Here is a 26933-nt window from a genome sequence, read left to right on the forward strand (position 1 = left end):
AGTGTTGCGGAACAAGGTGTATCAGTTGCTCTTGGCTGCACATGCCTCGTTTCCTTTCGTACAAACTGCTTCAAATGAAACCTATTACTATGTGGTATTTCATTTCGCACTTCAATCAGGATGGGGAAAACAAACTCAAGCACATAAAATCATAAAATTCAAGTTCCACTGTACTTTGTAGTTATGCATTACTTGATAGCTGTTCTTTTAAACTTCTTATCATTTCTATTTAATCCAACACCTTCCAAATTTTATTATTAACATTTTCTACTACAAATTTGATTTGGCCAAGGAAGAAATATTACTGTTATCAGGCTGATTTTATTTTAAATTTTCGCATGATACAAGTTTCGAAGGGACAGCAGCATGTAATTGCAATACCAGCCATTTTTATATTCAAGCTAAAGAAACAAACAATAAAGTTCAGTGCATTTCCTAATCTTTGACAGCACAGAAATCAAAACTTTAGTATTATGTTGGATGGGACCCATTGATCCTGCAAAATTCAGAGTAAAACATGTCTGCAGTATTTATATTACAATTTGTATTTCTTTAGTTATACAATCAATTCACAGCATCTTTTACAATCTGCGTCCACGGTTTCCACCCTTCCTCCGAGTACAATCGGACGGAATGGGAGTCACATCCTCAATGCGGCCTATCTTCATCTGAGATCGGGCCAGAGCTCTAAGGGCCGACTGAGCCCCTGGTCCTGGAGTTTTTGTTTTGTTTCCTCCAGTAGCCCGCAGCTTGATGTGCAAAGCTGTGATACCCAAAGACTTGCATTTCTCTGCAACATCCTGCAAAGAAAACATTACATCAATAAACGAAAACTATACCTTAACCATAACACACACAAGAACAAAAATAATACACTGATTGGTGGAGAAAGAGCATGAATGTTAATTAAAAATAAATGGCCAAGTTATCAATGCGTATCATTATATCAATGTCAAGACGACTGAAATTTGCATGTTATCTCCTGTACAAAGTTTTCATGCCCAACCTCTATATTTAACAGTTCCAGTCAATTGTACATCTGTAGGGAAACCTTAGTGCTGTTTCACTCTGAGAAGTTTCAACAGTGTGGAGTTGTCCCCGTAATATGTCTCCCAACGTTACAAGTATGAAATAAGTTTTACATACTTGCCTTTGGAGGGAGATTTCCACATAATAAAGAAAAAAATATCCACTTGTTGCAGATATAAATGTCCCAGTACCACGGTTGCTTCGCGGCCTGAAAACCGGAAAAAGTCAGGTAATTTGGTTGGTCAGGGAATTTTGCAGATTGTCTGAAATTTACGTGCATTTTGGAGTTGCAGGAGAACCAGTTACAAAATGAACGATTCATTTCCACTTCCGAATTCGGTATCACACTCTCGGATCTAGGTTCTTGGATTCATTACGACAGTCTGTTCATTTTGCAACTAGTTCTTGTGAACCTGTTGAAAGACCGGAATTTGGAGAGGCACGAGATTTTTCCTTAGAGAACAAGCTACTCAAGAAGAAACCTGCCGCACCAGCCATGCTCAGAATCTCTTGTGCAAAAAATGTTGCGTCGGCTTTGTATGTGGTGAGGAAGTTTCCTTTTTTCAAGAACACACCCACTCGGAACCAGTTCTCTTTTGATACGTGAAGCGGAGCTGGTTGGTTTTCGGACAGTTCATTGGTTTGGATCTGCAATAACTGTATACTCCTTGAACCAAAGAGAATGTAATACTTTCTGCCTCGAAGAGCAGAATTTCACGTAACTTGCTGTGGTTGACATCACACTGGATGGGTGTGGACGCGGAGTAAAAACAAAGGGGGACTCTACTTCATTCCCCGTAATATCGTGTATGATTTTATAGATAGTGGTCTTACGGTCATTCATATTTTAGTACAAGAATAATGTTAGTAAGATGATAATGCTAGTAGATTTTATGTACTGAATGTTAACTTGACTTACCTGTTGATTTTGCATAATAATAGTAAGTACATGAATAGTACAGAAAGCGATATAGTGTCGTAAGAAAGGCTGTTTATGTTTGGAGAAGTTTTTGTTGTATGTAGGAATTGCATAGTAAATCCGCTAGAAAGTAGAATGTTTCGCATTGTCTATGAAGAGTGTGCTTCATATGAATGTCTGTCGTAGCTTTTACATCGCAGAGATGTGTTATACCCGAGAAATTAGTGATTTTATACAGTATCAGTGACGGGTCATTTAAATATGCACGTGTTTTGTGCATGGACAAAAAATTTTTTTTTAAAAAAACTGGTGCGAAATAAGAGGAATTAAACGTACACTGGTCACACATCGTTGCTATAGAGCGACGACAAACAAAAAAAAACATTTGGCTACAATCATTTGCGCACCTTCCCCTCGATCCGTTCAGCTCCGGTCATAAGGAAGCATGGTTCACCCTGCCCCTCCCTGCCTCGCAGGAGTACGGTGCACGGGAGTTGCAGGTCTGCACAGGTTGTTTTTTTGTCGTCTGTGTTTCCACTTTAATTAGTGTTGGCTTTCATGTTGATAGTAATCTGACATATTGTTAGGTTAGGAATGTTGGTTTGAAAAATTCCATTCCATAGGTTTCCAAATTCCATTCCATAGGTTTCCTTCAAAATGGCAAAAAGAACATTGTTTACCCTTTTGAGTCCCAAGGCCATTTTCACAAGTAAGCCTCTCGGTCCCGAGCAGATTTTGAGCAAAATGCAGAGTTTCAATTAAATGAGTGTAGATCGGAGACTAATTGCCCTAGAGAGATGAGTGATATACCGTTGTACGTGGAATGAACAAGAACTATATGAAATTTATGCAAATTTGGCATATATGTGGCAGGGGGGGAGGGGGCTCTCAAAATTCCAAAATTTCGGAAAAAAAATTTAGTTCCCCCACCCTCCCCCCAAGAAAAAAGTACATGACAGTGTCGACATGTACATGGAAATGATCGCTGACATGTAAGGAACACAAAAATATTTGCATTATTATCATATGACCAATGTAACTTGAGTTGTACCCCCAAAAGGAATGGTCGCCACGCCACTGATTCAAGCTTCAAAATGCAGCGGTACCTTGAAATGACTATAGCTCAGAAACTAAATGCCCTAGAGATATGAAAGATATACCGTTGTACGCAGAATGAATCACAGATTCAGACGATATATAATTTATGCACATTCAGTGTATATATGGAGGGGGAAATCCCCTGAAAATACTTTTTTTTTTAAAAAAAGGGGTTTTGTCCCCCCCCGAAAAAAAGGATATGAAAAGTTCAAAATGCACATAGAAATTATCGCTGGAATGTAAGAAACAGAAAAATATTTGCATAATTGTCGTATGACCAATATAACTTGAGTTGTACCCCCAAAAGGAATGGCCACTGATTCAGGCTTCAAAATGCAGCGGTACCTTGAAATGACTATAGCTCAGAAACTAAATGCCCTAGAGATATGAAAGATATACCGTTGTACGCAGAATGAATCACAGATTCAGACGATATATAATTTATGCACATTCAGTATATATATGGAGGCGGAAATCCCCTGAAAATACTTTTTTTTTAAAAAAGGGGTTTTGTCCCCCCCCCCCCGAAAAAAAGGATATGAAAAGTTCAAAATGCACATAGAAATTATCGCTGGAATGTAAGAAACAGAAAAATATTTGCATAATTGTCGTATGACCAATATAACTTGAGTTGTACCCCCAAAAGGAATGGCCACTGATTCAGGCTTCAAAATGCAGCGGTACCTTGAAATGACTATAGCTCAGAAACTAAATGCCCTAGAGATATGAAAGTTATACCGTTGTACGCAGAATGAATCACAGATTCAGACGATATATAATTTATGCACATTCAGTGTATATATGGAGGGGGAAATTCCCTGAAAATACTTTTTTTTTTAAAAAAAGGGTCCCCCTCCCCCGAAAAAAAGGATATGAAAAGTTCAAAATGCACATAGAAATTATCGCTGGAATGTAAGAAACAGAAAAATATTTGCATAATTGTCCTATGACCAATATAACTTGAGTTGTACCCCCAAAAGGAATGGCCACTGATTCAAGCTTCAAAATGCAGCGGTACCTTGAAATGACTATAGCTCAGAAACTAAATGCCCTAGAGATATGAAAGATATACCGTTGTACGCAGAATGAACCACAGATTTAGACGATATATAATTTATGCACATTCGGTGTATATATGGAGGGAGAAAGGGGGGAAATTCCCTGAAAATACTTTTTTTTAAAAAATGGGGCACAAAATGACACCTACGCACAACATTTACGGACGAAAAGCTAGAACGCAGTGAAAAATGAGCACCGATTCTTGCAGCTGCTTGAAATTCTATTTTTAGACAATGCAGGGTAACCCCTGTCGCAACTTGTGGACACTTGTGCTAAAAAAACAAAGGTCTCCTTCAGCGTGCTTCGAAATTCCATTCTCACAACACAGATTCAGCAACCTGTCTTCCCCCTCCCCCCACCTTGCATGCACCCTCACGGAAAACTTTCATTTTGACATCGGATACTGATAAACAAGCTTCCTTCGAAAGCAGTTCACAGGCGGGAGTGAAAAGCATTGCTTTAGAACAACAAAGCCGGTCTTCCTTTGTCAGCAAAAATTTGACCTTGAAAAGAGATGCAAAAGAGAAGTCCCTTTTCCCACCTTTCCCCATCCATTTTCATGAAGACAAAAAAAATGCAAAAAAACATTTCTGTTAAATACATGTGTTAGGAACAATATATAAAAAAAATCGAAATTCTAGCCAAAAATAGAAAAGTTACAACGTAAAAACTACGACCTTGGCACAGCATCTCAATTGAGATGCTTGGGACCGTGAGGCTTACATTTGGGTATCTCGATCGAGATGCTTGGGATCCAAAAGGTTAATCCAAAATGGTTATTCAACTCGAATAGTTATTCCCGGAAAACCAAGCATCTTGATAAATTTTGGTATGATCTTAGAACCCACAATATAAGCTAGTGTGAAGTGATGTATTTTTTACAAATGATTTTTTATCTTATTTCATGGAAATGCATGTATATAGAGAGGATCTTCTCTGAATAAGGAATGCGTAGTTGAAAATCAACACCATAGGTCACTCGTTGCTCCAAGACATGTTTGGGATAAAATCCATGCATCTGGAGGCATTGAAAATCTCATTGTAGATGAAGGTATGGTTCATGCTGCAAGAAATGCACGTTCCAGATACATGGAAGCATTGGAACAGAAGAAGTAGTTGAGAAAATGGTGAAAGCAAAGGAGAATTAAAAAAAAGGGGTTCAGATGCAATCAAGGAGTTGAGTGAAAGAAAAAGAAGACTTCTTCAAGAAACCGAGAAGGAAATTGATACTGAATGAGGAAATCCTTGCAATAACTAGGAAAAATTAATCTGCCAGTGTTAGTTATGAAAGGTAAGATTTCAATTTTTATAATCATTTAACTTATTGCATATTTTCTAAAGGTACATGACCTAATTTTCTGTTGTTTCTCATTTGTATTGATACAGGTTGCATTGTAAAGCTTTGATATATATGCCACATTTTTTTAAAGTTTTTTTGCACTTTAATTGAAATGACTTAGTGAACATGGGGAAGTACAATAGTTATTTTTTTATTGAATAGCATTGTATTAATCACTTGGTAAATTTTCAGCTAATAACTGGGTATATTCGTATTCATAATAATTAATGTGCTGCATACTTAATTGAAAAACATGAGGTTCAAAAGCAAAACTCATGACGACAAACATGTCTGGAAAAATGTCATTTCTGGACTGGAAAAACCTGGAAAAGTCAGGGAATTTTATAATCAAAAAAGCGTAGCTACCCTGCATTACTAAAAAACATAGCTCTGAAACTACATGCAATAGAATAATGCTGTTGACTGCAAAATGAGCTACAACTCTCCCAAGTTTATATGCCAACCATAATTTTTCAACAAGATGGGGCACACCCTCATTGGTCCAAGGATAAGCATTACCCTAGCAGGTGGATAGGCCGTGATGGACCTATTCCCTGGCCACCACACTCTCCTGATATCACACCCTTGGATTTCTTCTTCTGGGGGTACGTCAAAGATTGTGTTCACCGCACTCCTGTTCCAGATGCTACTCTTCGAAGAAGAATAACTGAGAGTATCCTAACGGTTACTGGTGATATGCTGGGGTGTGTATAGGCAGAAGTGGATTACCGCCTTGATATTCTGAGAATAGAGCACATGAAGGTGTATGGCATATAAACGTGGAGAGTTGTAGCTCATTTTGCAATCAACAGCACTGTTCAATTGCATGTAGTTTCAGAGCTATGTTTTTTGTAATGGTACCCAGAATTTATGAACACCCTGTAATTTAATACGTTATGTGCAGGGCCCGGATTTTGATGACGTCATTTTTTCCCCTTATGTAGTATGCATTCCTCTTAAGTATTAAAATCCTGAATATGAACCTCATGATTATAAATATGAATTTTATTGTGCATTTTTCATCATATTTTATATTTATTTTAGTTTTAGGTCATTTCTTCAAGTTTTACGTAATTTTTCAAGTATTACTTCTGGTGTAATTGCATTATGTTTCACTCATTCATTTTTAGCCAGGAACTGACATTTATTGCCTTGATGTCCGTAACAATGAAAAAAAAAATATCACCATGTGATTGTAGGAACAAAGCAACATGCTGTTCAACATTACCTACTGCAATAATTTTGAATAAGTTATGATTTTTACAGATTTTTAAACTTAATATTGACATACACCTTGAAATTTCAGTTCTAACGTTACATAAATATGAACTATACCGTACTAATTGTCATACGTTGAAATAAAGACAAAAAATAGTGATTTTTTAGGACCTTTTATTGATTTTTTTAGGTAATTTTATAGATCATTTTTCTGATATTTTCAGGGCATCAAAATCAGGGCCCAGGTTACCTATATATGTATTGTAAAATGGTTTGAAGTATAAAGTTCAAAAACAAATATGTACTGGGAAAAAAAGCAAGTGCAAGATGCAATTATTACATAAAAACATGTGAAAGCACCTAATACCAAATGAAATTTATATTTAAAAATGTTCTCTCTTTTCACACGAATAACCTCTTAACCTCTACCTTGTATTAACAAATCTTGGTATTACAGAATTCAAAAAAAAAAAAAATATATTAAAAATATCTTATAATTTAGTGCAACATTTAGCCATTTTGTTATTTTTATTATGGATATAAGAATGTAATTCACATGACCTTCCTTTTTTCAAAGTAAATGTCTAAACATGCATCTTTTTGGCATTGCTCTCATCTGGTAACACAAGCTTTATTAACCATTACAGTACATCTTGGTACATGTGCTGGTATCCCCACCCAGTACGGCTTCATACAGCAATTGTACCAAGAATCGTTGTTCCCTTTGGAACACACTAAGACTCTGATAATGTTTGGAGAAACACGTTTCTATTGCTAAACAAGTCTTGAAGTGTGATGTTATTAAACACTAATTTTCAGTCTCTGTATGTGGGGTGAGGGAGCTTTTTCTTGAGATTTAGCATGAATGTTGTTATTCTATTCCCAAGCCTAAACATGACTCCCCCCCCCCAATCTCAAAATTGTACAAGCAACACGCTCATTACCTTTTCCAGCCTGCAGGTTTGCCAAAGCAAGCAGGCAGTAATGGAAAACAAGTGGGTTCCAAATAGCCATTAACAATGATGCTTCTTTTTATAGTCAGCTGGCATAACATACACACACTCATCACTTCTTTCAGTTTTGGCAGCCTGTAAGCTACAAATCAGCATGCCAATACATATGCACTCTTAGGAATGTCTTTTTAATCTAATTTTTCTGGGTACATGAGGCTTGTTGCCCCAATTTGAAATTACTTTTAACTCCATAACAGTAATGATTAGCATGCAATTCTTTGTGCAATACTGAATCATACCCAGTACAATACAACATTAACATTAACAGAGAGCCTGGCATCTGCAGGTGATGGCCAAATTCACATCTTGCAAAATATTGTTTTCAAATTCATTTCTCTTTATGAACTTACTAATATAGCAAACTTGTTTTCTAGTTGCAGGTGTTTGTAGCGTGACTTTTAGTGAATAAAATGAGTTATGACAATACTGTTGATAGTTTCGGATACAACAATAAACATGTAATTCTTTCTACAACATTGAGTCACATCCAGTACAGTGATAGTTTTCAATATTTCAGTCCTGGCATAACCTCCATGGGCAAAGGCCAAATTTTAAACTTGGAAAAAAAACAATTTGCCCACGATCCACTTCTAAAATCAACATTTCTACAAATCATAGAACGTAACTTACCTGTGCTGCTAACATAGCAGCATATGGTGAAGCTTCATCTCTGTCAGCCTTTACTTTCATTCCACCAGTAACCCTTGCAATTGTTTCCCTGCAAGACAGAGAAAATTACAACTTTTCAAATATTATGCAATTGGAGATATGTTCAATTTGGGCAACAGTATGAAAAAATATTGCAAGTAACTCCATTTTCTATTAATATAAACATATTGATCATATTGACATTAAGAAATAATACTGAGACCTACATCATTACACTATATTTATTTGTAAGAAAATTTTAGTCCTTTCAAAACTATAAGAAGCTTTAAAGGGTGGAAAAATCTTATTTCTCTCTCTCATTTTTGCCAGGTATGTCATTCATTTGTTACATACCTGCCTTTTCTGAGAGGAAACAATAGTAAATAAAACAAAAATACATTTATCAAATGAAGAAATAATTCAATAATTACAGCGTACTCACTATCTACATAAAAATAACTAGTGGAACCTCGATTTTTATGTTTTCCAGGAGACCAAGCTGGAAAAACTTAAAATGTGGGAAAATGTAAAATGGAGGAAAATTAATAACATTATTTTGCTATGTTGCAAGCATCAAGCTTGAAAGTACAATCTGGGAAAATGAAAAATCCAGATTCCACACTATTAGCAGTTTACAGAATGGGTACATTTGCATTTCAAGTATACGAGGTTCAGAGAACAAGTGGCATAACTTCGTTTTTCATGAAAATGGAGATACATGTTTAACTTAGGACTGTGAAGTATATGCCATTTTATGAAAAACTAAATATGCTGACCAAGGCAGTAATTTATTGTATTAAAAACATAAACTAAACGTAACGTTTCAACTTTCTAGCAAGGTCTCCTTCAGACTCTGTATCAAGTACAAAAGCCTTGGAGGGCAGAGGTTCAAGTGTGATGAAGACATCCAATCGGCTGTGCACGAGTGGCTACACAGTCAATCGAAAGAATTTTTCTCATGCGGTATTAAAGCACTACCTATCCGATGGTGTAAGTGCATTGAACTGGGAGGGGACTATATAGAAAAATAATGTACAATCAATCATTATCCCTGCATTAAAATAGTGGAAAACAATTAATTGCAGTTTTTATTTGATTCTCCCTCGTATCTTCTGTTGATACAATGTAGGGTAACATACTTCATAAATCTACATGCATTCATTTCTTGGAAGCGTAACATTCTGCAGAACATGAAACAGGGCTTTCAAGCAAGAATCACAAGTCAAATCTTCCACAAAAACTACATATTACATTACGATTTTACATTTTTTCAGAGGACCAAACTGAAAAAACTTAAAATACGGGAAAATGTAAAATTGCTATGTTGGGACCATCAAGTTATAATGTTTGTTGCGGGAAAAGTGTAAAAACAGGGAACATAAAATCTGAGTTTCACTGTAAAGGATACCTTATTTCTGAAAGTAATGAAAGAAAACTAAGATATTGTAGAAAATTGTAACCTTTAACCTTTAGACTCCCGAGCTGATTTTCGAAAGTAACCCCTCTCCGCGAGAGTTTTTAAATTTTTACACTTATTGCAGAAAAACATTATATCTCAGAAATCTGGCGTTTGCCTCCTATTCTCCCGCTATTTTGGGAAAAGGGTGCAAACTTTTGCATTACTTTCAAAGAATAGACCTTTCGCAACAAAGTGAAACTTGTTTCAAGTCCCTAGTCCTCATAGAGGCTGAAATCTTACGCAATATGTACAATTCTACACTTTGGTAAAAAATAGATAATTTGCATATTAGAGAATAAATTAGTATTACTCGGAGACTATTTGAGCAGTCTACTTTGGGTAACTTTTGTTTGTAAGCAAAAACATAGGAGCACGCGACCGTATACAATTCAGAATGCCCAAGTGAGAAAAAGGGGGTTGGGAGGGGCTAAGTCCCCAAATTTTGATGAAAAAAAAAAATCTGGCATTCTTCTCCAGCTATTTTGGGAAAAGGGTGCAAACTTTTGCATTACTTTCAAATAATATTCTGTATGTCTTCCCAGTTCATACATATTCCTCGTAGGTGATTTTAACTTGCCAGTAGCAACAGGTTCTAATTATGATTTCAGCAAAGACTCGCAAAAATCTAAAACTCGCTCCAACTTTATGTCTTACTATAATTTAAGTAGTGCAAACAATGTGTTAAACACCAACAACAAAACACTAGATTTAGTTCTGACTAACATCCAAAACATACAAGCCTGTAAAGAAACTGAAACATTAGTACTGGAGGACGAATATCACCCCCAACTTAGCACTGAATCCTTTGTTTCAAAACACGTTAAAGCAAATAAAGATAAAACAATTAGCATGCGTAATTTCCAAAATGCAAACTTTGAAGGAATGTACCGTGAAATTGCTACCATCAACTGGGAAGAAATATCCAATCAAAGAATATAATTGACAAGCTTGATATTTTTTATGAACATCTTGATAAAGTGTTCAAAGCCTTCGTCCCGTACAAAAACAAATCTGTAACACCACACTACCCTAGTTGGTTTACCAGTGGCATAATTAAAAACATTACAAGGAAATCCCATTATCATAAGAAATGGAAACGCGGAATTGGTAATATCAACTTTCATTGTCTACAGCATGAAACTCTCCGCAAATTGAAGGTTACAGGAATTACATTTCAGAAACAGAAAATTATATCAAACTCGATTTAGGCACATCTGGTCCTTTGTCTGAAATAAAGGAAGGAAAAATACGTCCATGCCCCTAAAAAACAATGCAAATGGAGATATGTTCAATTTGGGCAACAGTATGAAAAAATATTGTAAGTAACTCCATTCTCTATTAATATAAACATATTGATCATATTGACATTAAGAAATAATCCTGAGGCCTACATCAATCATTACACTATATTTATTTGTAAGAAAATTTTAGTCCTTTCAAAGCTACAAGCAGCTTCAAAGGGTGGATAAATCTCATTTCTCTCTCTCATTTTTGCCAGGTATGTCATTCATTTGTAACATATCTGTCTTTTCTGAGAGGAAACAATATTTTTAGTTTTCCAGGAGACCAAGCTGGAAAAACTTAAAATGTGGGAAAATTAGATAACATTATTTTGCTATCAAGATTGAAAGTACAATCTGGGAAAATGAAAAATCCAGGTTCCACTATATTAGCAGTTTACATGGGTACATTGCATTTCAAGTATACGAGGTTCAGAGAACAAGTGGCATAACTTCGCTTTTCATGGAAATGGAGATACATGTATAACTTAGGACTGTGAAGTATATGCCATTTTAGTGCTAGAAGCAGGGTTCGCCAAGGTGGGCCCAGCCCGGGCCTAAAAAAAACAAAACATTTTAAAACCCAGTGGGTTTTTTCATTAACTTTGGTATTTCAGTGATTTCTGAAATGAAGGAACGTCATAGAGGTGTATACTAATGAAGATTGCATTTGAGATTCTTAGAATGCGATCACGGCAGTCATTATAACTCGAGATTAATTTTGCTATCTAAAATGCACAACACTTGTAATATTGAAATGAGGTAGAATGAAATATCAGAACTCAGTACACCAATACAAACGTTTAAACTTTATTAAGAAGTTACATAGGCCTATATAAAGCTGTAGATTCTGCAGGTACTTTAGACAAAATATTCCAATGAATTTTGAACCAGGGGTGTTCAATTTGGGCAACAGTATGAAAAAATATTGCAAGTAACTCCATTTTCTATTAATATAAACATATTGATCATATTGACATTAAGAAATAATACTGAGACCTACATCATTACACTATATTTATTTGTAAGAAAATTTTAGTCCTTTCAAAACTATAAGAAGCTTTAAAGGGTGGAAAAATCTTATTTCTCTCTCTCATTTTTGCCAGGTATGTCATTCATTTGTTACATACCTGCCTTTTCTGAGAGGAAACAATAGTAAATAAAACAAAAATACATTTATCAAATGAAGAAATAATTCAATAATTACAGCGTACTCACTATCTACATAAAAATAACTAGTGGAACCTCGATTTTTATGTTTTCCAGGAGACCAAGCTGGAAAAACTTAAAATGTGGGAAAATGTAAAATGGAGGAAAATTAATAACATTATTTTGCTATGTTGCAAGCATCAAGATTGAAAGTACAATCTGGGAAAATGAAAAATCCAGGTTCCACTGTATTAACAATTTACAGCATGGGTACATTTGCATTTCAAGTATACGAGGTTCAGAGAACAAGTGGCATAACTTCGTTTTTCATGGAAATGGAGATACATGTTTAACTTAGGACTGTGAAGTATATGCCATTTTAGTGCTAGAAGTAAGTAGAGTTTCAAATTCTGACTCATGTTTGTGCTCCAACAGCGTTCCTCCATTGCTAAGAGCACAAAGTTATACATTTAGGGAAGCCAGTGGTTCTTGTTTAGATTATCAACCAGTTGAAAATATATCTTCTGTTGATAGGGTAACATACTTCATAAATCTACATGCATTCATTTCTTGGAAGCGTAACATTCTGCAGAACGTGAAACAGGGCTTTCAAGCAAGAATCACAACAAGTCAAATCTTCCACAAAAGTTACATATTACATTACGATTTTACATTTTTCAGAGGACCAAACTGAAAAAACTTAAAATACAGGAAAATGTAAAATTGCTATGTTGGGACCATCAAGTTTTAATGTTTGTTGTGGGAAAAGTGTAAAAACAGGGAACATAAAATCGGAGTATCACTGTAAAAGGTACATTATTCCTGACATTAATGAAAGAAAACTAAGACATTGTAGAAAATTGTAATCTTGAAGCACCCTTAAAATCTAGAATCAGTGAGATTGGAGAAACTCTGCAAGACCAGGTACTTGGCGAAAACAGCCAAGAAAAATGACATGTTAGAGGTTAAATATACAGTATTCCTCTCATGTACCATGCATTGTTCAAGACCTTGTCAAAACATTTGGTTACTTGTCTCTCATGTTCTCAAGATCAGATTTATGATTAGGAAAATGATGAACTTTTATGCAGCTAATCTAATGATTAGAATATTAAAAATGTTCCTGATGCAAATACCTCTGCTTCCAATTGACAAGGCATTCCACAGACTACTACCAATACAAGGGTTTAAAGGGTTTTGTGCTTGAGATGTTGAAAGAATTTAGGGAAATTATTGTAGAGCCCTAAACCTAGCCCACCTAACCACGAAAGAATTTTGACATGTTATATGAATACTAAGAGCCCTAAATCTGACTACAAAAACCATTTGCACCATAAAAGTGACCTAGATGGCAACAGCAGTCCAGTGATCTATTCTGTATGTCTTCCTCCTTGTAGGTGATTTTTAACTTGCCCAAAGCAACAGGTTCTATTTATGATTTCAGCAAAGGCTCGCAAAAATCTAAAACTCTCTCCAACTTTATGTCTTACTATAATTTAAGTAGTGTAAACAATGTGTTAAACACCAACAACAAAAACACTAACATCCAAAACATGTCTGTCTGTAAAGAAACAAAAGTTAGTACCGGAGGATGAACATCACCCCCAACTTAGCATCGATTTCTTTGTTTCAAAACACGTTAAAGCAAATAAAGAGAAAAAAGTTAGCATACGTAATTTCCAAAATGCAAACTTTGAAGGAATGTACCGTGAAATTGTTACCATCAACTGGGAAGACATATCCAATCAAAAGAATATAATTGACACACTATAACCGATTATTTTGAGGACTGATTATTTCTTCCGAGAAGAAAGAGGTTAGAGAGATTAACACCCCTCGGGCAAAATGAACTGTCCTTACTATGCATTGTGTAAAGGGACAAAGAAAAATGCGGTGAAGTTTTTCGAGAAGTGTTTGTAGAGCCTTTGAGTGAAAGGCCGCGTTACTTCGTGCGTTGGTTGCAGAAGTTTACATGCAGCAGTTGGAATCGAGTTCTCTGGGTATGGAGAATTTTCGAATTTGATTGTGCTATCGGTAGCAAGTTGCAGTTAGTTATTCGTGGACTATTATTGTAGATGTCGTCTGCCTAGCGGACCTGTGTTCCGGACATTTGAAGGTTCGCGTGATTGGGAAAAGAGCGCGCGGAATTTAAATACAGACTGCTTTTTTTCGTGGCAACTTCTATAGCACGAGAAATGAAAAGAACACTGAAAATGTGTAGTTGTGAACTGAGAATTGCTAATCGAGGTGACGATGTTGAGACCAAGTTCGACCTTTGAAGTATGAATTTGGCAGTGAATTACTTTGAGGGATAGACGTCAAAGATCTTCGAGGGAAAGAAGAAGTGGCGGAAAGAAGGCATCAAGGAGCTTCTGCCAATAGTGTTCCCCCTCCCCCCCTAGTGTCGAGAGCTCTCGAGATGTGTACTTTTATATCGGAAGTGTTGATTACAGTAAAAGTGGAAGCGCAGCACTGAGTAAATTTCGTAAGTACGTCGACCATATTCTTTTAATTGAGGTTAAAGTGTTTATTTTCTGTTTATTAATCCATGATACTAACCTAAGATTAATCTAAGGCAACTGGAGGTAATTTTTGTATTAGTTTCAACTATGTAAGAGAAAGCCCTCCAGCTTTCCAGGGCAAATAAAATATTTATTAACCGCTAGTTTATTTTAGAAGTTTGTAATAAAAAAACAGTAAAGAATCCTTGGGCTTTCTTAAGCAGTTTTAAAGTGTGAAGTAGAAAGGTAAAACAAAAATATGATCTGGCGTAAATGAAACGGCGATGCAAAAAGTCCAAAAACAACTTTTATCGTTTTTATATTTTTTTACGAATATCTTGATAAAAGTGTTCGAAGCCATCATCCCGTAAACAAATCTATAACATCACACTACCCTAGTTGGTTCACCAGTGGCATAATTAAAACCATTAAAGGCTCATTCCATGGCAAGTCACCGAAATGCTAGTCGCCACTACATCTCCAATTTTAATAAAATTTTGCACAAATGTATGGCCAAGGGTATTATGAAAAACTGTAAAATTATTTATGTCTACGGTCATTAGTTTGGGCTACAGGACTGATTAAAGTTACTGTCTCAGTGTGTAGTGACGTGGTAACGTACAGCGCGAAGGTACAAGATAAATGCTTGTAGCGTAACTAAAAGAAACGACATATGATTTCTAGTTGTTGTATTATGTAAAGGAAAGATATACAGTGAAAAAAGTTAAGTTTGGTGACAACTATATTATTTTGTGGTTATCTTTTTCATAACCGAAAAAGCAACTTCCCACACATATATGTGGTATATATGTGGAAATCTATGTCATATTTTAATGTGGAAGGAAATAAAGTGCAATCTTCATAGTTCTCACAAGGACAGTTCCCAAAGTGTGGGGTCTCCACACTAAAAAGGAAGACTGCAATATATTTCCTTCTTGCTTAAAAAGTGTGTCATGTATGTTAAAAATATGAAAAAGCTGAAAAAAGCACTCTTTTTGGGTGCAAAGTTCCATATGAGGGAAAGACATCAAGCAGAAATGAGTGGCAGTAAAATATTGTACTACTCCAACATGTTCCTCAGGAGAAATTTCATGATTGCACTCTGAACCATTTTCATAGAATACTGAATTATGTCTACTGCCGTTCTGCTAATATCTGCTTTCACATATAATGCGTAATTGAGTTTTCCTTTCAAATATTTCAGGTTGCTGTACCTCAACCCATGCACTCACACCTGTAAAAGAGTATATTCCAAAACAAAAAAGTTAATGCAAATTATGAAACATTTGTGCATTTTAATACTCATTTGTTTCATGTGAATTTCAGCAAGGGTATATGGTGGTAAACTGATTCCTGGACAAAAATTGTGTGGAAAATGTGAGACACACATGAAAGAAATACCGTACCAGCCTGAATATTTGGGTAATGTTGATGAGGTAAATGACAGTGATTGTGTCCCAGACAGCAGTGCTAGTCCATTGAAGAGATTGAATTCAAGTCTGCACGAAATACAAGTGTGAACAAAGAGAAGAGGAAAAGATATGAAAAAGCAAAAATGAAACAAATACAATCTTCTATTACAAAGCATGTTGCAGCAGTTTTACATATCCCTGAAGAGTCAGAAGAATCTGCTGAGGCTACAAAAACTCATGCTGAACGCAACCTAAACCTTCTCATGTCAGAACTTCCGCAGAAATTCATCAAGTCTTAAGAGCTGAACAGCTTCAAATACTCACACTTGTCCCTCATAGTTGGCATACAACTACTGAGTACATGGTACGAACAGCCAAAAAAAAACAGAGCTGAGAAAGGAATACTGGCACTGCCTTCACCAAAGACTGGCATTGCTCTGAATGGGGATACCATTGATGCTTGCTGCAAATTTTATGACAATGATGAAAACAGCTTTGTATATGGAGGAAAGAAAGACATCGTTTCTGTGAAGGGTGCATAAACAAAAGCATCTGGTAATGGGAAATTTAAAGAGTTGTATGCATTGTTGAAAAATGAACATCCAAACCTGCAAGTGGGTTTCTCAAAATTTGCTGAATTACATCCAAAATGGTGTGTTGTTCCAGGAGCAGGTGGAACTCAGTGTGTGTGTATGCATCATACACCAGAATATGAAGCTCATGCTGCACTTTGTTCAACCCCATGTCAAACTTCTTACTATAATGGAAAAATGTGTTTGTGATATATCAAATATGGAGTGTATGAGTATGTTTGGTGAATGTACAAACTGCCCAGGAAGCTACGAAGTGCAGGAGTACCTAGAAAATGTGTGTGCAGAACATGAGGAAATAATATACAAACAATGGGTCACTATAGACAGGAGCACACTCACATCAGTCGTACAAACAACAGAAGAATTCATTGCTACTTTCCTTGAAAGAATTCCAGCCTTAACCAGACACCATTTTATTACCTCTGCACAAAGCCACTTTCAGTCAACAAGGAAATCATTGCTTGCAGATGACGAGTGCATCCTTCTAGTTGATTTATCAGAGAATTATGCTTTTGTAGCCCAAAATGCTGTGCAAGGATTTCACTGGGAAAATTCTCAAGCCACACTTCATCCTTTTGTTGCCTATATGTGGAATGAATCATCTGTTAGTACAGTTTCTCTGTGTGCTGTAAGTGATCACCTGATTCATGACACAGCATCTTTTTATTCCTTTCAACAAGAAGTTCTCTCAATTCTCAGAAACAGATTCCCAGCTATACGGAAAATTGTGTATTTCAGTGATGGATCTTCTGCACAATACAAGAACAAGAAAAAATTTATAAATCTCTGTCATCATGAGGAGGATTTCGGTTTGAAAGCAGAGTGGCACTTTTTTGCTAGTTGTCATGGGAAGGGACCTTCTGATGGTGTAGGTGCCACAGTGAAACGGTTGGCAACTAGGGCAAGCATACAACAATCATATTCTAACTCTATGCAACTATGTGAATTTGCATCTACAATCAAGAATATTCAGGTTTTCTATGTCAGCTCTAAGGAAATTGCAGACAAGTTAAAGCCACGATTTGCTCAAGCAACTCGCATTGAAGGAACAACAAGTCTTCATTGTTTCATACCACTAACCAAAACATGCATGCTTACATCTCACATGTCCAGCATGACTACAAGAACTGAAATTAGTGTGATATCTAAAGAAGTATCCAACGTGCCGGTAACACAAGGTAAAATAATGCTACACAGCTCATCATACGTTGCTTGTGTGTACAATTCGCAGTGGTGGTTGGGGATCATTACAGAAGTGTCTCATGACAACAGTGAATATCGTGTCAAATTTATGCACCCTCATGGACCTGCACAGAGTTGTTCATGGCCGAGCAAGGAAGATTCATGTTTGCTTCTACACAACATTTTGCTCAGAATTTCACCACCTGGCACAGTTACTGGGAGAACCTATACTCTGGATTCAGCAACTGTGCAACGTATTCATACTGCATTTGCGACATACAAATGAGGTGTTTTCAGTGAACTAAATTGACAACCATCACTGTCAATGTAAAATTATATTCCACATTGCAACTCTCCGATTGATCCCTTGAAATTACTTTCCATTTACAACTTCCAGTTGACTTGGGAAATGATTATTGGAAACTTCCATATTGCAGACATTCTACACTGCATGCATTTCGTATGTCCGCAACAGATACCAAATGAGGCAGAGTGCAATTTTCATATTTCCTGTAAATAATAACAAAGTTCAGGTGTTTCCAATTATACCACCTGCATAGTGTTGCCACCTTTCCCATTACAAGATTTTAACTCCTGAAATAGCCTCATTTTGCACTTTCTTTCCCACACATACTGTAAAAAGTGTCTAATTTATAACCAGAAACATTAAACAGTAATATGAGGGTGTGTGCTGATGAACCATACATAGAAGTCATACTATGACGAATATAAAGACTTTGGCTATTTCCTCAGTAAGGGGGAAATTAATAAACTTACCTGATTTTCTGCCGCACATCTTAATGACAATGAATTTCAACCACTTTCTGGGCACACACATATAAAGGTAAGGCAAAATCTATATTTCGTTACAACTTAGTATACTTTACTTTGTACAATAAAGCGAAAACATACTCTCTATCTCAATTCGTTGTTTCTTAACAATTATGTGAAAATGTCGGTGTCTTGTACTTTTTTTGAAGGATCACATTCTTTAGAGGCACCCTGTACAATATGTATTATGTTTTGAAACGAGATATTTCACACAATGATATTTCCTTACTAACTCTATACGTGCACAAAATCTTGTTACAATCTATTACTATGAGGCGACCAGTTTCCATACAATTCTAGTGACTTCCCATGGAATGACCCTAAAAGGAAATCCCACCATAAGAAATGGAAACACAGAAATTGGTAATATCAACTTTCATCGTGAAACTCTCCGCAAAATAACCAAAAAGCGAACTGAAGAAGGTTACAGGAATGACATATCAGAAATGGAAAATTATATCAAACTCTACTTTAGGTCCAATGTCCAAAATAAAGGAAGGAAAACTACGTCCATGCCCCTCAAACACAATGACACTACACTATACGATGACGAAGCAATTGCGAACACCTTCTTTCATCATTTGATTTCCACCTATAAGAGCACACCCGCAAATTACGACTGCAATTTAATAGAAGACCTCGAAAAGATAGACGTAGGTGAAGCATTTGTACTAAACGTAGTCATTATTGAAGATGTTGAAAAGGTAATAAGAAAGGGGTACTTAATATTATACGAACTACCTGGTTAGGTTAAGAGTATTAGCCCATTTCAGGATCGACAAAATCATGTTTGCGAGGTGTTTTGACCTAACGTAACCTAACCAGGTAGTCCGTGTAATACTAAGGTACCTAAAAAAGTTAAAATCAAAAAATCCTGTGGCCCTGACGGCATTCCGCCCTGAGTGTTAAAAGGTTGTGCAAGCTTATTAGCCCTATCCTTAATGAACATATTCCATCTCTCCCTAGCTATGTCTGTATTTCCAAAGAAAAGGAAAACATCTACAGTGCACCCCTTACCCAAAAATAGTGGCACCGGTAACATTGAAGAGCACAGGTCCATAGCTTTATTGTCTGCACCCGTAAAAGTTTTCGAATTTCTTATTTATCAAAGACTGTTGTCAAACATATCCCCCGTAATGTCTACAAACCAACACAGCTTCCCAGGTAGATTCACTGTACCGAACCTATCCCTCCTAAGTCATTTCGTTGGAACTAGCTTGGAAGAAAGAAAGCAGGTACATGTCATCTATACAGATATATCCAAGGCTTTCGACAGAGTAAACCACGATATATTGTTGAGTAAACTCTCATGTTATGACCTCTCCAAACCAGCACTACATTTCTTTGCATCTTATCTAAACGACCGTAAGCAGAATGTATCTTATAAAGGAATTTTAACAAAAGAGTTCATAGTTTTCTCAAGAGTCACCCGGAGCTTGAATCTCGGACCTCTTCTTGTTTTTAATTCTAATCAATGACTTACCAAAGTACCTGTGTGACTCATTCAGACTCTTATACGCGGATGACTTAAAATTCGGTAGGACTATTTGTAACATTGATGACTGCAAATCATTACAAAATAAAATCAATACAGTAACAAAATGGTTCAGAATAAATTATGTTAATCTGAATATAGGAAAATGCTGTGTAATGACATACTCAACAGAAAGGAAATTGAATTCAATTACAAAATAAATAACACAAAAATTAAAAGTGTTAACAAGATAAGTAACATTATTCCGAAGCAAAGTGGAATATGCAGCAGAAATATGGGTTCCTCAGGGCAAAAAGTACACGCATAAAATAGAAATGCTAGTCTAAATTCGTAAGAAACTTACAAAGAAACAGGCATATATCCCCGATACGAATCCCATACTTCCCTTTGCAAATACCACAACCTGCCTTCTCTCAGCAAAAGAAGGAAGGTGCAATTGCTCTGTTTCTTGTACAAAATCAAGAAAAATAATATCCAGGTACATCATTTACTAGAACAAATACACATACGTGTTCCTCTCCAAGACACGATCCAAAGAGGTCTCTTTTACTGTAGTAACAGAAGATTGAACATTATAAATAAATCACCTATCAGGAGAATGTGTGAGCTGTACAACAGATGTTCCGATAGGGAACCAAAAGTAGATATATTTCACATGCCTATTGAGACCTTCAAAAAAAGCTATTCAAAGCATGGAAGAACAAATGTCAATGCAATTTTTGTAAATCTATATTTCCTTTGTAATTTATACTCAATTACGTAGAACACTAATCGGGTATTCACCTGTTGTGTACAATAAATAAATAAATAACCAAGATGACAGTAAACAAATAACTGGTTGCAAGAGAAGAATCACATGGAGTATACAGAAAAGAAAAATCATTCTCACCTGCATTAAGTAATCGCAAAACACTGAAGTATGTGTTAACAGACAAATAGAAATCGAACCAGATGAAATCTGAATTAAACAATCAGAACTTGGACGAAGTTGACTTACTATCTGCTGATCAGGCCCGTATCTAGAAATACATTTGCGGGAGGGGGGGGGGGGTGTTCGACCAGGTGTGTCAATAATAATAATTTTAATTATAAAAATTAAATTAAATACTATTAAATATGTAAAGTTTGTATTATTATTACATGAAAAATACAAATACGACCGGATCAAGAAAGTGTGGGGCGTTACCCCCACACCCCCTATACGCCTTCATGGCGTGGTGCTAAGCACAGGGGAACACTTTACTTTACTTTTATAGTAAAAGAATAGAAATATAACAGTATTCATTATGTAGCTTACGTATAGTTAAGATCTCCAAAATTTGTATAAAAACAACTGCCCTGGCAAAGAATTAACGTCAAATAAATAAAGAATTGAATATTTATTGAATAACAAAGAAAGGAGTTAGATTCAATTGACGAGAAGTAAAGTTCCTGATTAATATTTTGTGCATATTATCATGAGTAGTAGTTTGCATAAATCTTTGGAACTCTCCTTTAAAGCCGTATGATCCCAATTTCTCAACTTTCAATAAGTTCAACTGTAATACATAGCCTAACAATCAATTATGTAACACATGCTAAAAAAGTATATTTTGATTATTTAATTTCAGTACTAGGTAAGTCTTTCGTGGGGTTGGGTCCAGACCCCCTGGATGGACACCCCCCTAAATACGTCATTGCTGCTGATATACATGAGCTACATTTTCACATTAACGATTTCTGGACTTTTAAATAGTTCAGGGAGGTCAGATAACTCTTGGAGAAGTGTACCTTCTGAGCAACCAAGAGCATCCAGTCAAATGGGAAACATTTATATTTCCAAAGAACCCCATCTTCCATATTAAGTACATCTATACTGGAATATTTCCATCAACAATGCAATTTACAATTATTCGTGGCTAAACATTTGTAGGAGAAAGGTAATGAAAATATACACATACCGTCCGGATAGATCTGTCACATGAACAAAGGTGTCATTGAAGCTTGCAAAAATGTGTGCAACTCCAAATACTATCTCTCCCTCCCTCACTTGTGGACCCAAGGATACTTGGACCTGTTCCTGTTGCTGCTTTCCTTTCCTGGGAGCCATTTTTCAGCCCTGGAATAGACAAACAATGAGCACCTCTCATATGAAGAATCGGCGTGATCTAATTTGCACACTACATAAAATATCCAGGAGCGAATGCAGAATATAGAGAATGTCTCCAATTTCGTTAATATTTCGTATACTAACTAATTATGGCCTTCTAATCACAAATCTGTTGTTAAAATGCAGGGGTCATGTGTAGAAATCGGGGAAAAAAGCCGATACAAGTGGATTTTTATTCTTTTTAGAGCTTTATCGCATAGTTTTATGAACAAAAGGTAAAATTTCAGTAACTGCCAAACTTCTGAAACTCCTTTATTTTCTTCTTTTTCACATTGGTACTTACGTATTCTGCATTCCTAAGGATTCTTGAAGGTGCCATTTCATTTTTTTCGCGCAAATCATCTCAATTTTCGACATATCGAGTAATTCTTGTTTGTACATTTTCCCTTGCGTTACACGCAATATGGTGGAGAAATCTTGACTAGCGTTGTCCATGATCAGTGGTTATGCAGTGTTACAACCTTCATCGAAAAATACCTACTTTCATGTTACTGATTTTGTATTTTTTTTTTTCAGGTTCGAAAACCCCACGAACCATTCATAAATAGCCCCACGAACCATGCACGGCAATGTTACGTTAGGTTAGGCAAACATAGTTAAAATTGTAATCTTCAAAATTGTCATTTTTTGGAAAACAACGGTGTGGTTGGAAACACTGACCGAGGGTTACATCATCGAACACACGCAACATTTGATTCACGTAGTGGAAGGACACAGAGGCAACAGCTTTCGTGCATTGGAGAGACATTAATCTTCAAAAATACATGATTTACCTGTGAAATAAATTAACTGATGGGAAAAAACACTTCCACGACCTTTCAAAACTGTACGGAGTGTCAGTTCGGTAAGTACTTTCTCCTGTAAAATTAAAGAAATACGTTTTGCGGATACGAAAATTTTACTGAGCAAAATTTGGTATATATTCAGAATACCGGAAGTATCTCAGATTACTTTCAAATTCGGCATACTCACTAATTTTGGCCTCATAATCACGAATATGCAGTTAAAAATTGAAAAATAAGCTTGTCAATTACCGCTATGCAATAACATGGAAACCATGTTTCTGATATGAAGAAGTCTTCCTTTCCGCACAAGGGTCTTGCTACCGTAGTCATTACACAACATTGCTCAAGTGTTGTGCAATAATTGAGACCCATTGCATGGAGCGTTCATTTGCATGTGAGAAAATGGTGTCTTGCGTAAAGTTGAAAAATATGTTTACCCCACGAACCATTCACGGTAAGGTTACGTTAGGTTAGGCAAGCATAGTAAAAATTAGAGGTCATAATAAAGATAGTTTTGAAACGCTAATCATTGCAAAAAATAAGAGTTTTCTTCATAAATCGGTAAAATTGAACTATCCCTGAAACGTATTTCTTCAATTTTACAGGAGAAAGTACTTACCGAAAAGAGTTTCTGTATACTCTACGAAGGTCTCAGAAGTGTTTTTGATACTTCGGACAGATTTCTTCATTTTTACAGAAGAAACTACTTACCGTAATAAGTTCCTGTAGCATTGTCTAACATCGGAAAGGTGTTTTGTGTGATGTGGGAATGTTTCATAGCGGAAATTCATGTTCTTTGTTGAAAATTAAGTCTCAGACAGACAATAGCCTTCGGCGCGTACACCTTCGTACATCATCACGCATCATGATTGTGTTTTGTTCATGTTTATTGGGTATCCAGTGTTTCGAACTGTCTGTGCTTGCAACTAAAGTTAGAAACATGACGTATCGTGGATGCGTGCTGAAATTCGTACTGGGTGTGGAAGATCCAGTGGATTTTTAAATTTAATTGAACATAGGATCGTGAAGGAAGGAAAGGAATGTCGAAAATGTGGCAGTGAATGTAAGCTACTCGTTAGAAGGAATAGGCTGTGGGTATATTATATGCCTAATATGACGTGTCATAGATGCGTGGTGAAATTCAGGTAAGTTTTCCGTATCCTGGAAACTGATTTCTTCAAATTTAATAGTTTGGTGCTCATTTGGGGGCAGGTGACTCCGGCCAATTTCTAACATGCCTTTAACAGGGACACTATAGAGAAAGCCGGGTAGCCGGGGCGGGGCCACATTAGCGTTGGATCAGATGAACGTTGTTCACAAATATTTCTTGGGTTCCGAAGGTTGAAACACTGCATAACGAATGAAAATCGACAAAAAACGAGCACAATGCACGATTATGTAGGAAGGTGTACGTGCCATATTGTGTCTCAGGCAAGCGAAAACACTACGAGAAAGAAGTACTCATAATTTGAAAAATTGCAATTACTTTGATCCAAAAAAAACTTCAATATACCTTAAGGAATGTTCCGCCAAGCAAATAGGTAAGTACAAATGTCAAAAATTGACGAAAGAAGAAGTTATAGGTGTCCGACGGGTAGTAAATTGTTACCGTGTTCTTTCCCCTCACCGAATGAATTTTTACGGAAAACCATCTATTTTTCAACATTAATATCCCATTGATGTCCTACTATGTGAACCAAATTTTGCATACGCTTGATGACGTAACAACTGGTCAGTGTTTCCAAACACGTTTTTTTTTTGTTTTTTTGCAATAACATAATTTTGAGGATGACAATTTTAACTATGTTTGCCTAACCTACCGGAACCTAACATTGTCATGCATGCATGGTTTGTGGGGTTTTCGAACCTGAAAAAAAATACAAAATCAGTAACACGAAAGTAGGTATTTTTCGATGAAGAAGGTTGCAACACTGCATAACCAATGATCATGGACAACGCTAGTCAACATTTCTCTGCCATATTGCGTGTAACACAAGGGAAAACGAACAAACAAGAATTACTCGATATCTCAAAAATTGAGATTATTTGCGTGAAAAAAACGACATGGCACCTTCAAGAATCCTTAGGAATGCAGAATACGTAAGTACCAACGTGAAAAAGAAGAAAATAAAGGAATTTCATACGTTTCGGAAATACTTACCATTTAATCAAATTTTAACTCCAGATTCGTGATTATGAGGTCAAAATTAGTGAGTATGCCGAATTTGAATTGCCGAATTTGAATTACTCGAAACTATTCGTGCGGCTATCAGTTAATGGTTTTTGGGGCTACCCGTGCATATGTACAATTTCTACACGTGACCCCCGCATTTTAACAACAGATTCGTGATTAGAAGGACAAAATTAGTTAGTATACCAAATATTAACGACATTGGAGACTCTCTGTATTCTGCATTCTTACCAATATCGATATACAAGAATTATACAGAAAGGAACAAAAATTAATTTTCACCCACATTTCATAATATGCTGTAATTTTATTCTACTTTCTAACCCTACTTCAAATAATCCAAGTTAATGCACTTTTTATGAAATAATTTCAAGAAAAAGGCAATTACCGTTCGTTAACCTTAAACATATATGACAACATAGAAAAATGTTGCAGCTACAGAAAATTTTAAATACCTAAAATAGCTACAGGTTACCAACGCATTGTAGGTTTCAAAAATAATATTTACGTTGTAACATTCTCTACTGTGACACGCATTTCTAATCTTGAAATTTCCATCGTTTTCATTAACGGATCTATAAAAATAATTTGCTTCGCTTTCTCTAGCTTTCAAATAACTATATAAAGTGTGCTCATTATATGTGGTTAAAACGATGGTTCCAAAAACAAGCGATACATTTTTGTTAGATTACCTTTTACGTTCGTTTCCAGCGTTGAAGGTTGCTTACACAGTTAACAGACACGAACAAGAAGCTCAGAAGAAGAAGAGAAAGAAGAAGACTAAATTCACCACTAAACCATCACCAAAACCGCCAATATTTCTCGTCATACCATGTCATCTAGAACAATAATATATCCATGTTGTTGAGAAAATGTAACATTCGTGTATGCTGCACATTTTCATCATTGAATGAATAGCTTCCATTACATAAAAAATATGGTAAAACTAAATACGTTTTCAAAATATCTGATGAATAGAATTCCCCTACATGATCTGAAGTCACCGCTCTTTTGAGGTTTCCAGCAATTATGAGATGATTCAAAATCCAACTTGTGAGGAACTGTATATACATATAAACAGCAGCAGTGGCGTGCCCAAGCAGAGAAGTTGGTGGTCATAACTCTCCTCCTTGACTCTAATAAAATAACGTAAAGGCAGGAAAAGATAACAAAGTGAGGGATGACTACTTAAAACTGTATACGTAACACGACCTTTCCAAATTCCTGGGGGCCTCCCCGATGGCGCAGTGGTAGCGTCGTCGCCGTCGCCTTGTAATAAAGGGGTCCATAGGCGGAGCTTCGTCAGTCCACTTGGAGGGGCTAACATTTTTCATGCTTTTATCCATGACGAAAATTATCATGGCCATTCTCCTGGGAAAATTCCCTATTCCCCGACTAAGCTGGGAATTTTTTGGACGGGAAATGGCAGAAATTTAGTTTCTATCTAGGCAGGAGACTGGAGTCTGAACTCGCATGAAGCACCAAAGTATTTTTAATTCAATTTGAACTTTATGATTTGTGAAAGATATTATTAATAATAATATGTTTCTAAAGACAAATCTAACGCTGACCAGTGATGAAAA

The 26933-nt window shown here is 36.1% G+C and overlaps 1 protein-coding gene across 1 annotated transcript; it reads right to left on the reverse strand.

Annotated features, from left to right (window-relative positions):
* Positions 1–524: 524 nt before the first annotated feature.
* LOC145995228 (small ribosomal subunit protein uS11A) lies at positions 525–26158 on the reverse strand. Its single transcript, XM_083131792.1, has 4 exons — positions 26043–26158; positions 22166–22323; positions 8306–8393; positions 525–800 (listed from the first exon to the last, which is right to left on the reverse strand). Exons 2-4 carry the CDS (start codon positions 22312–22314, stop codon positions 582–584), a joined length of 456 nt encoding a protein of 151 aa, XP_082987918.1. The 5' UTR covers positions 22315–22323; positions 26043–26158; the 3' UTR covers positions 525–581.
* Positions 26159–26933: the final 775 nt, after the last annotated feature.

This window comes from Lepisma saccharinum, chromosome 11, assembly GCF_977018435.1.
Source record: "Lepisma saccharinum chromosome 11, izLepSacc3.1, whole genome shotgun sequence".
Lineage (NCBI taxonomy): Eukaryota > Metazoa > Arthropoda > Insecta > Zygentoma > Lepismatidae > Lepisma > Lepisma saccharinum.

What these genes read in the sequence shown, in the direction of transcription:
- LOC145995228 (XM_083131792.1), bottom strand. Translation starts at nt 22,314, where the DNA reads ATGGCTCCCAGGAAAGGAAAGCAGCAACAGGAACAGGTCCAAGTATCC. An exon ending in GTGACAGATCTATCCGGACG is followed by an intron (nt 8,394 to 22,165) that starts GTATGTGTATAT and finishes TCTGTCTTGCAG; the next exon opens with GGAAACAATTGCAAGGGTTA. An exon ending in CTGCTATGTTAGCAGCACAG is followed by an intron (nt 801 to 8,305) that starts GTAAGTTACGTT and finishes TTTTCTTTGCAG; the next exon opens with GATGTTGCAGAGAAATGCAA.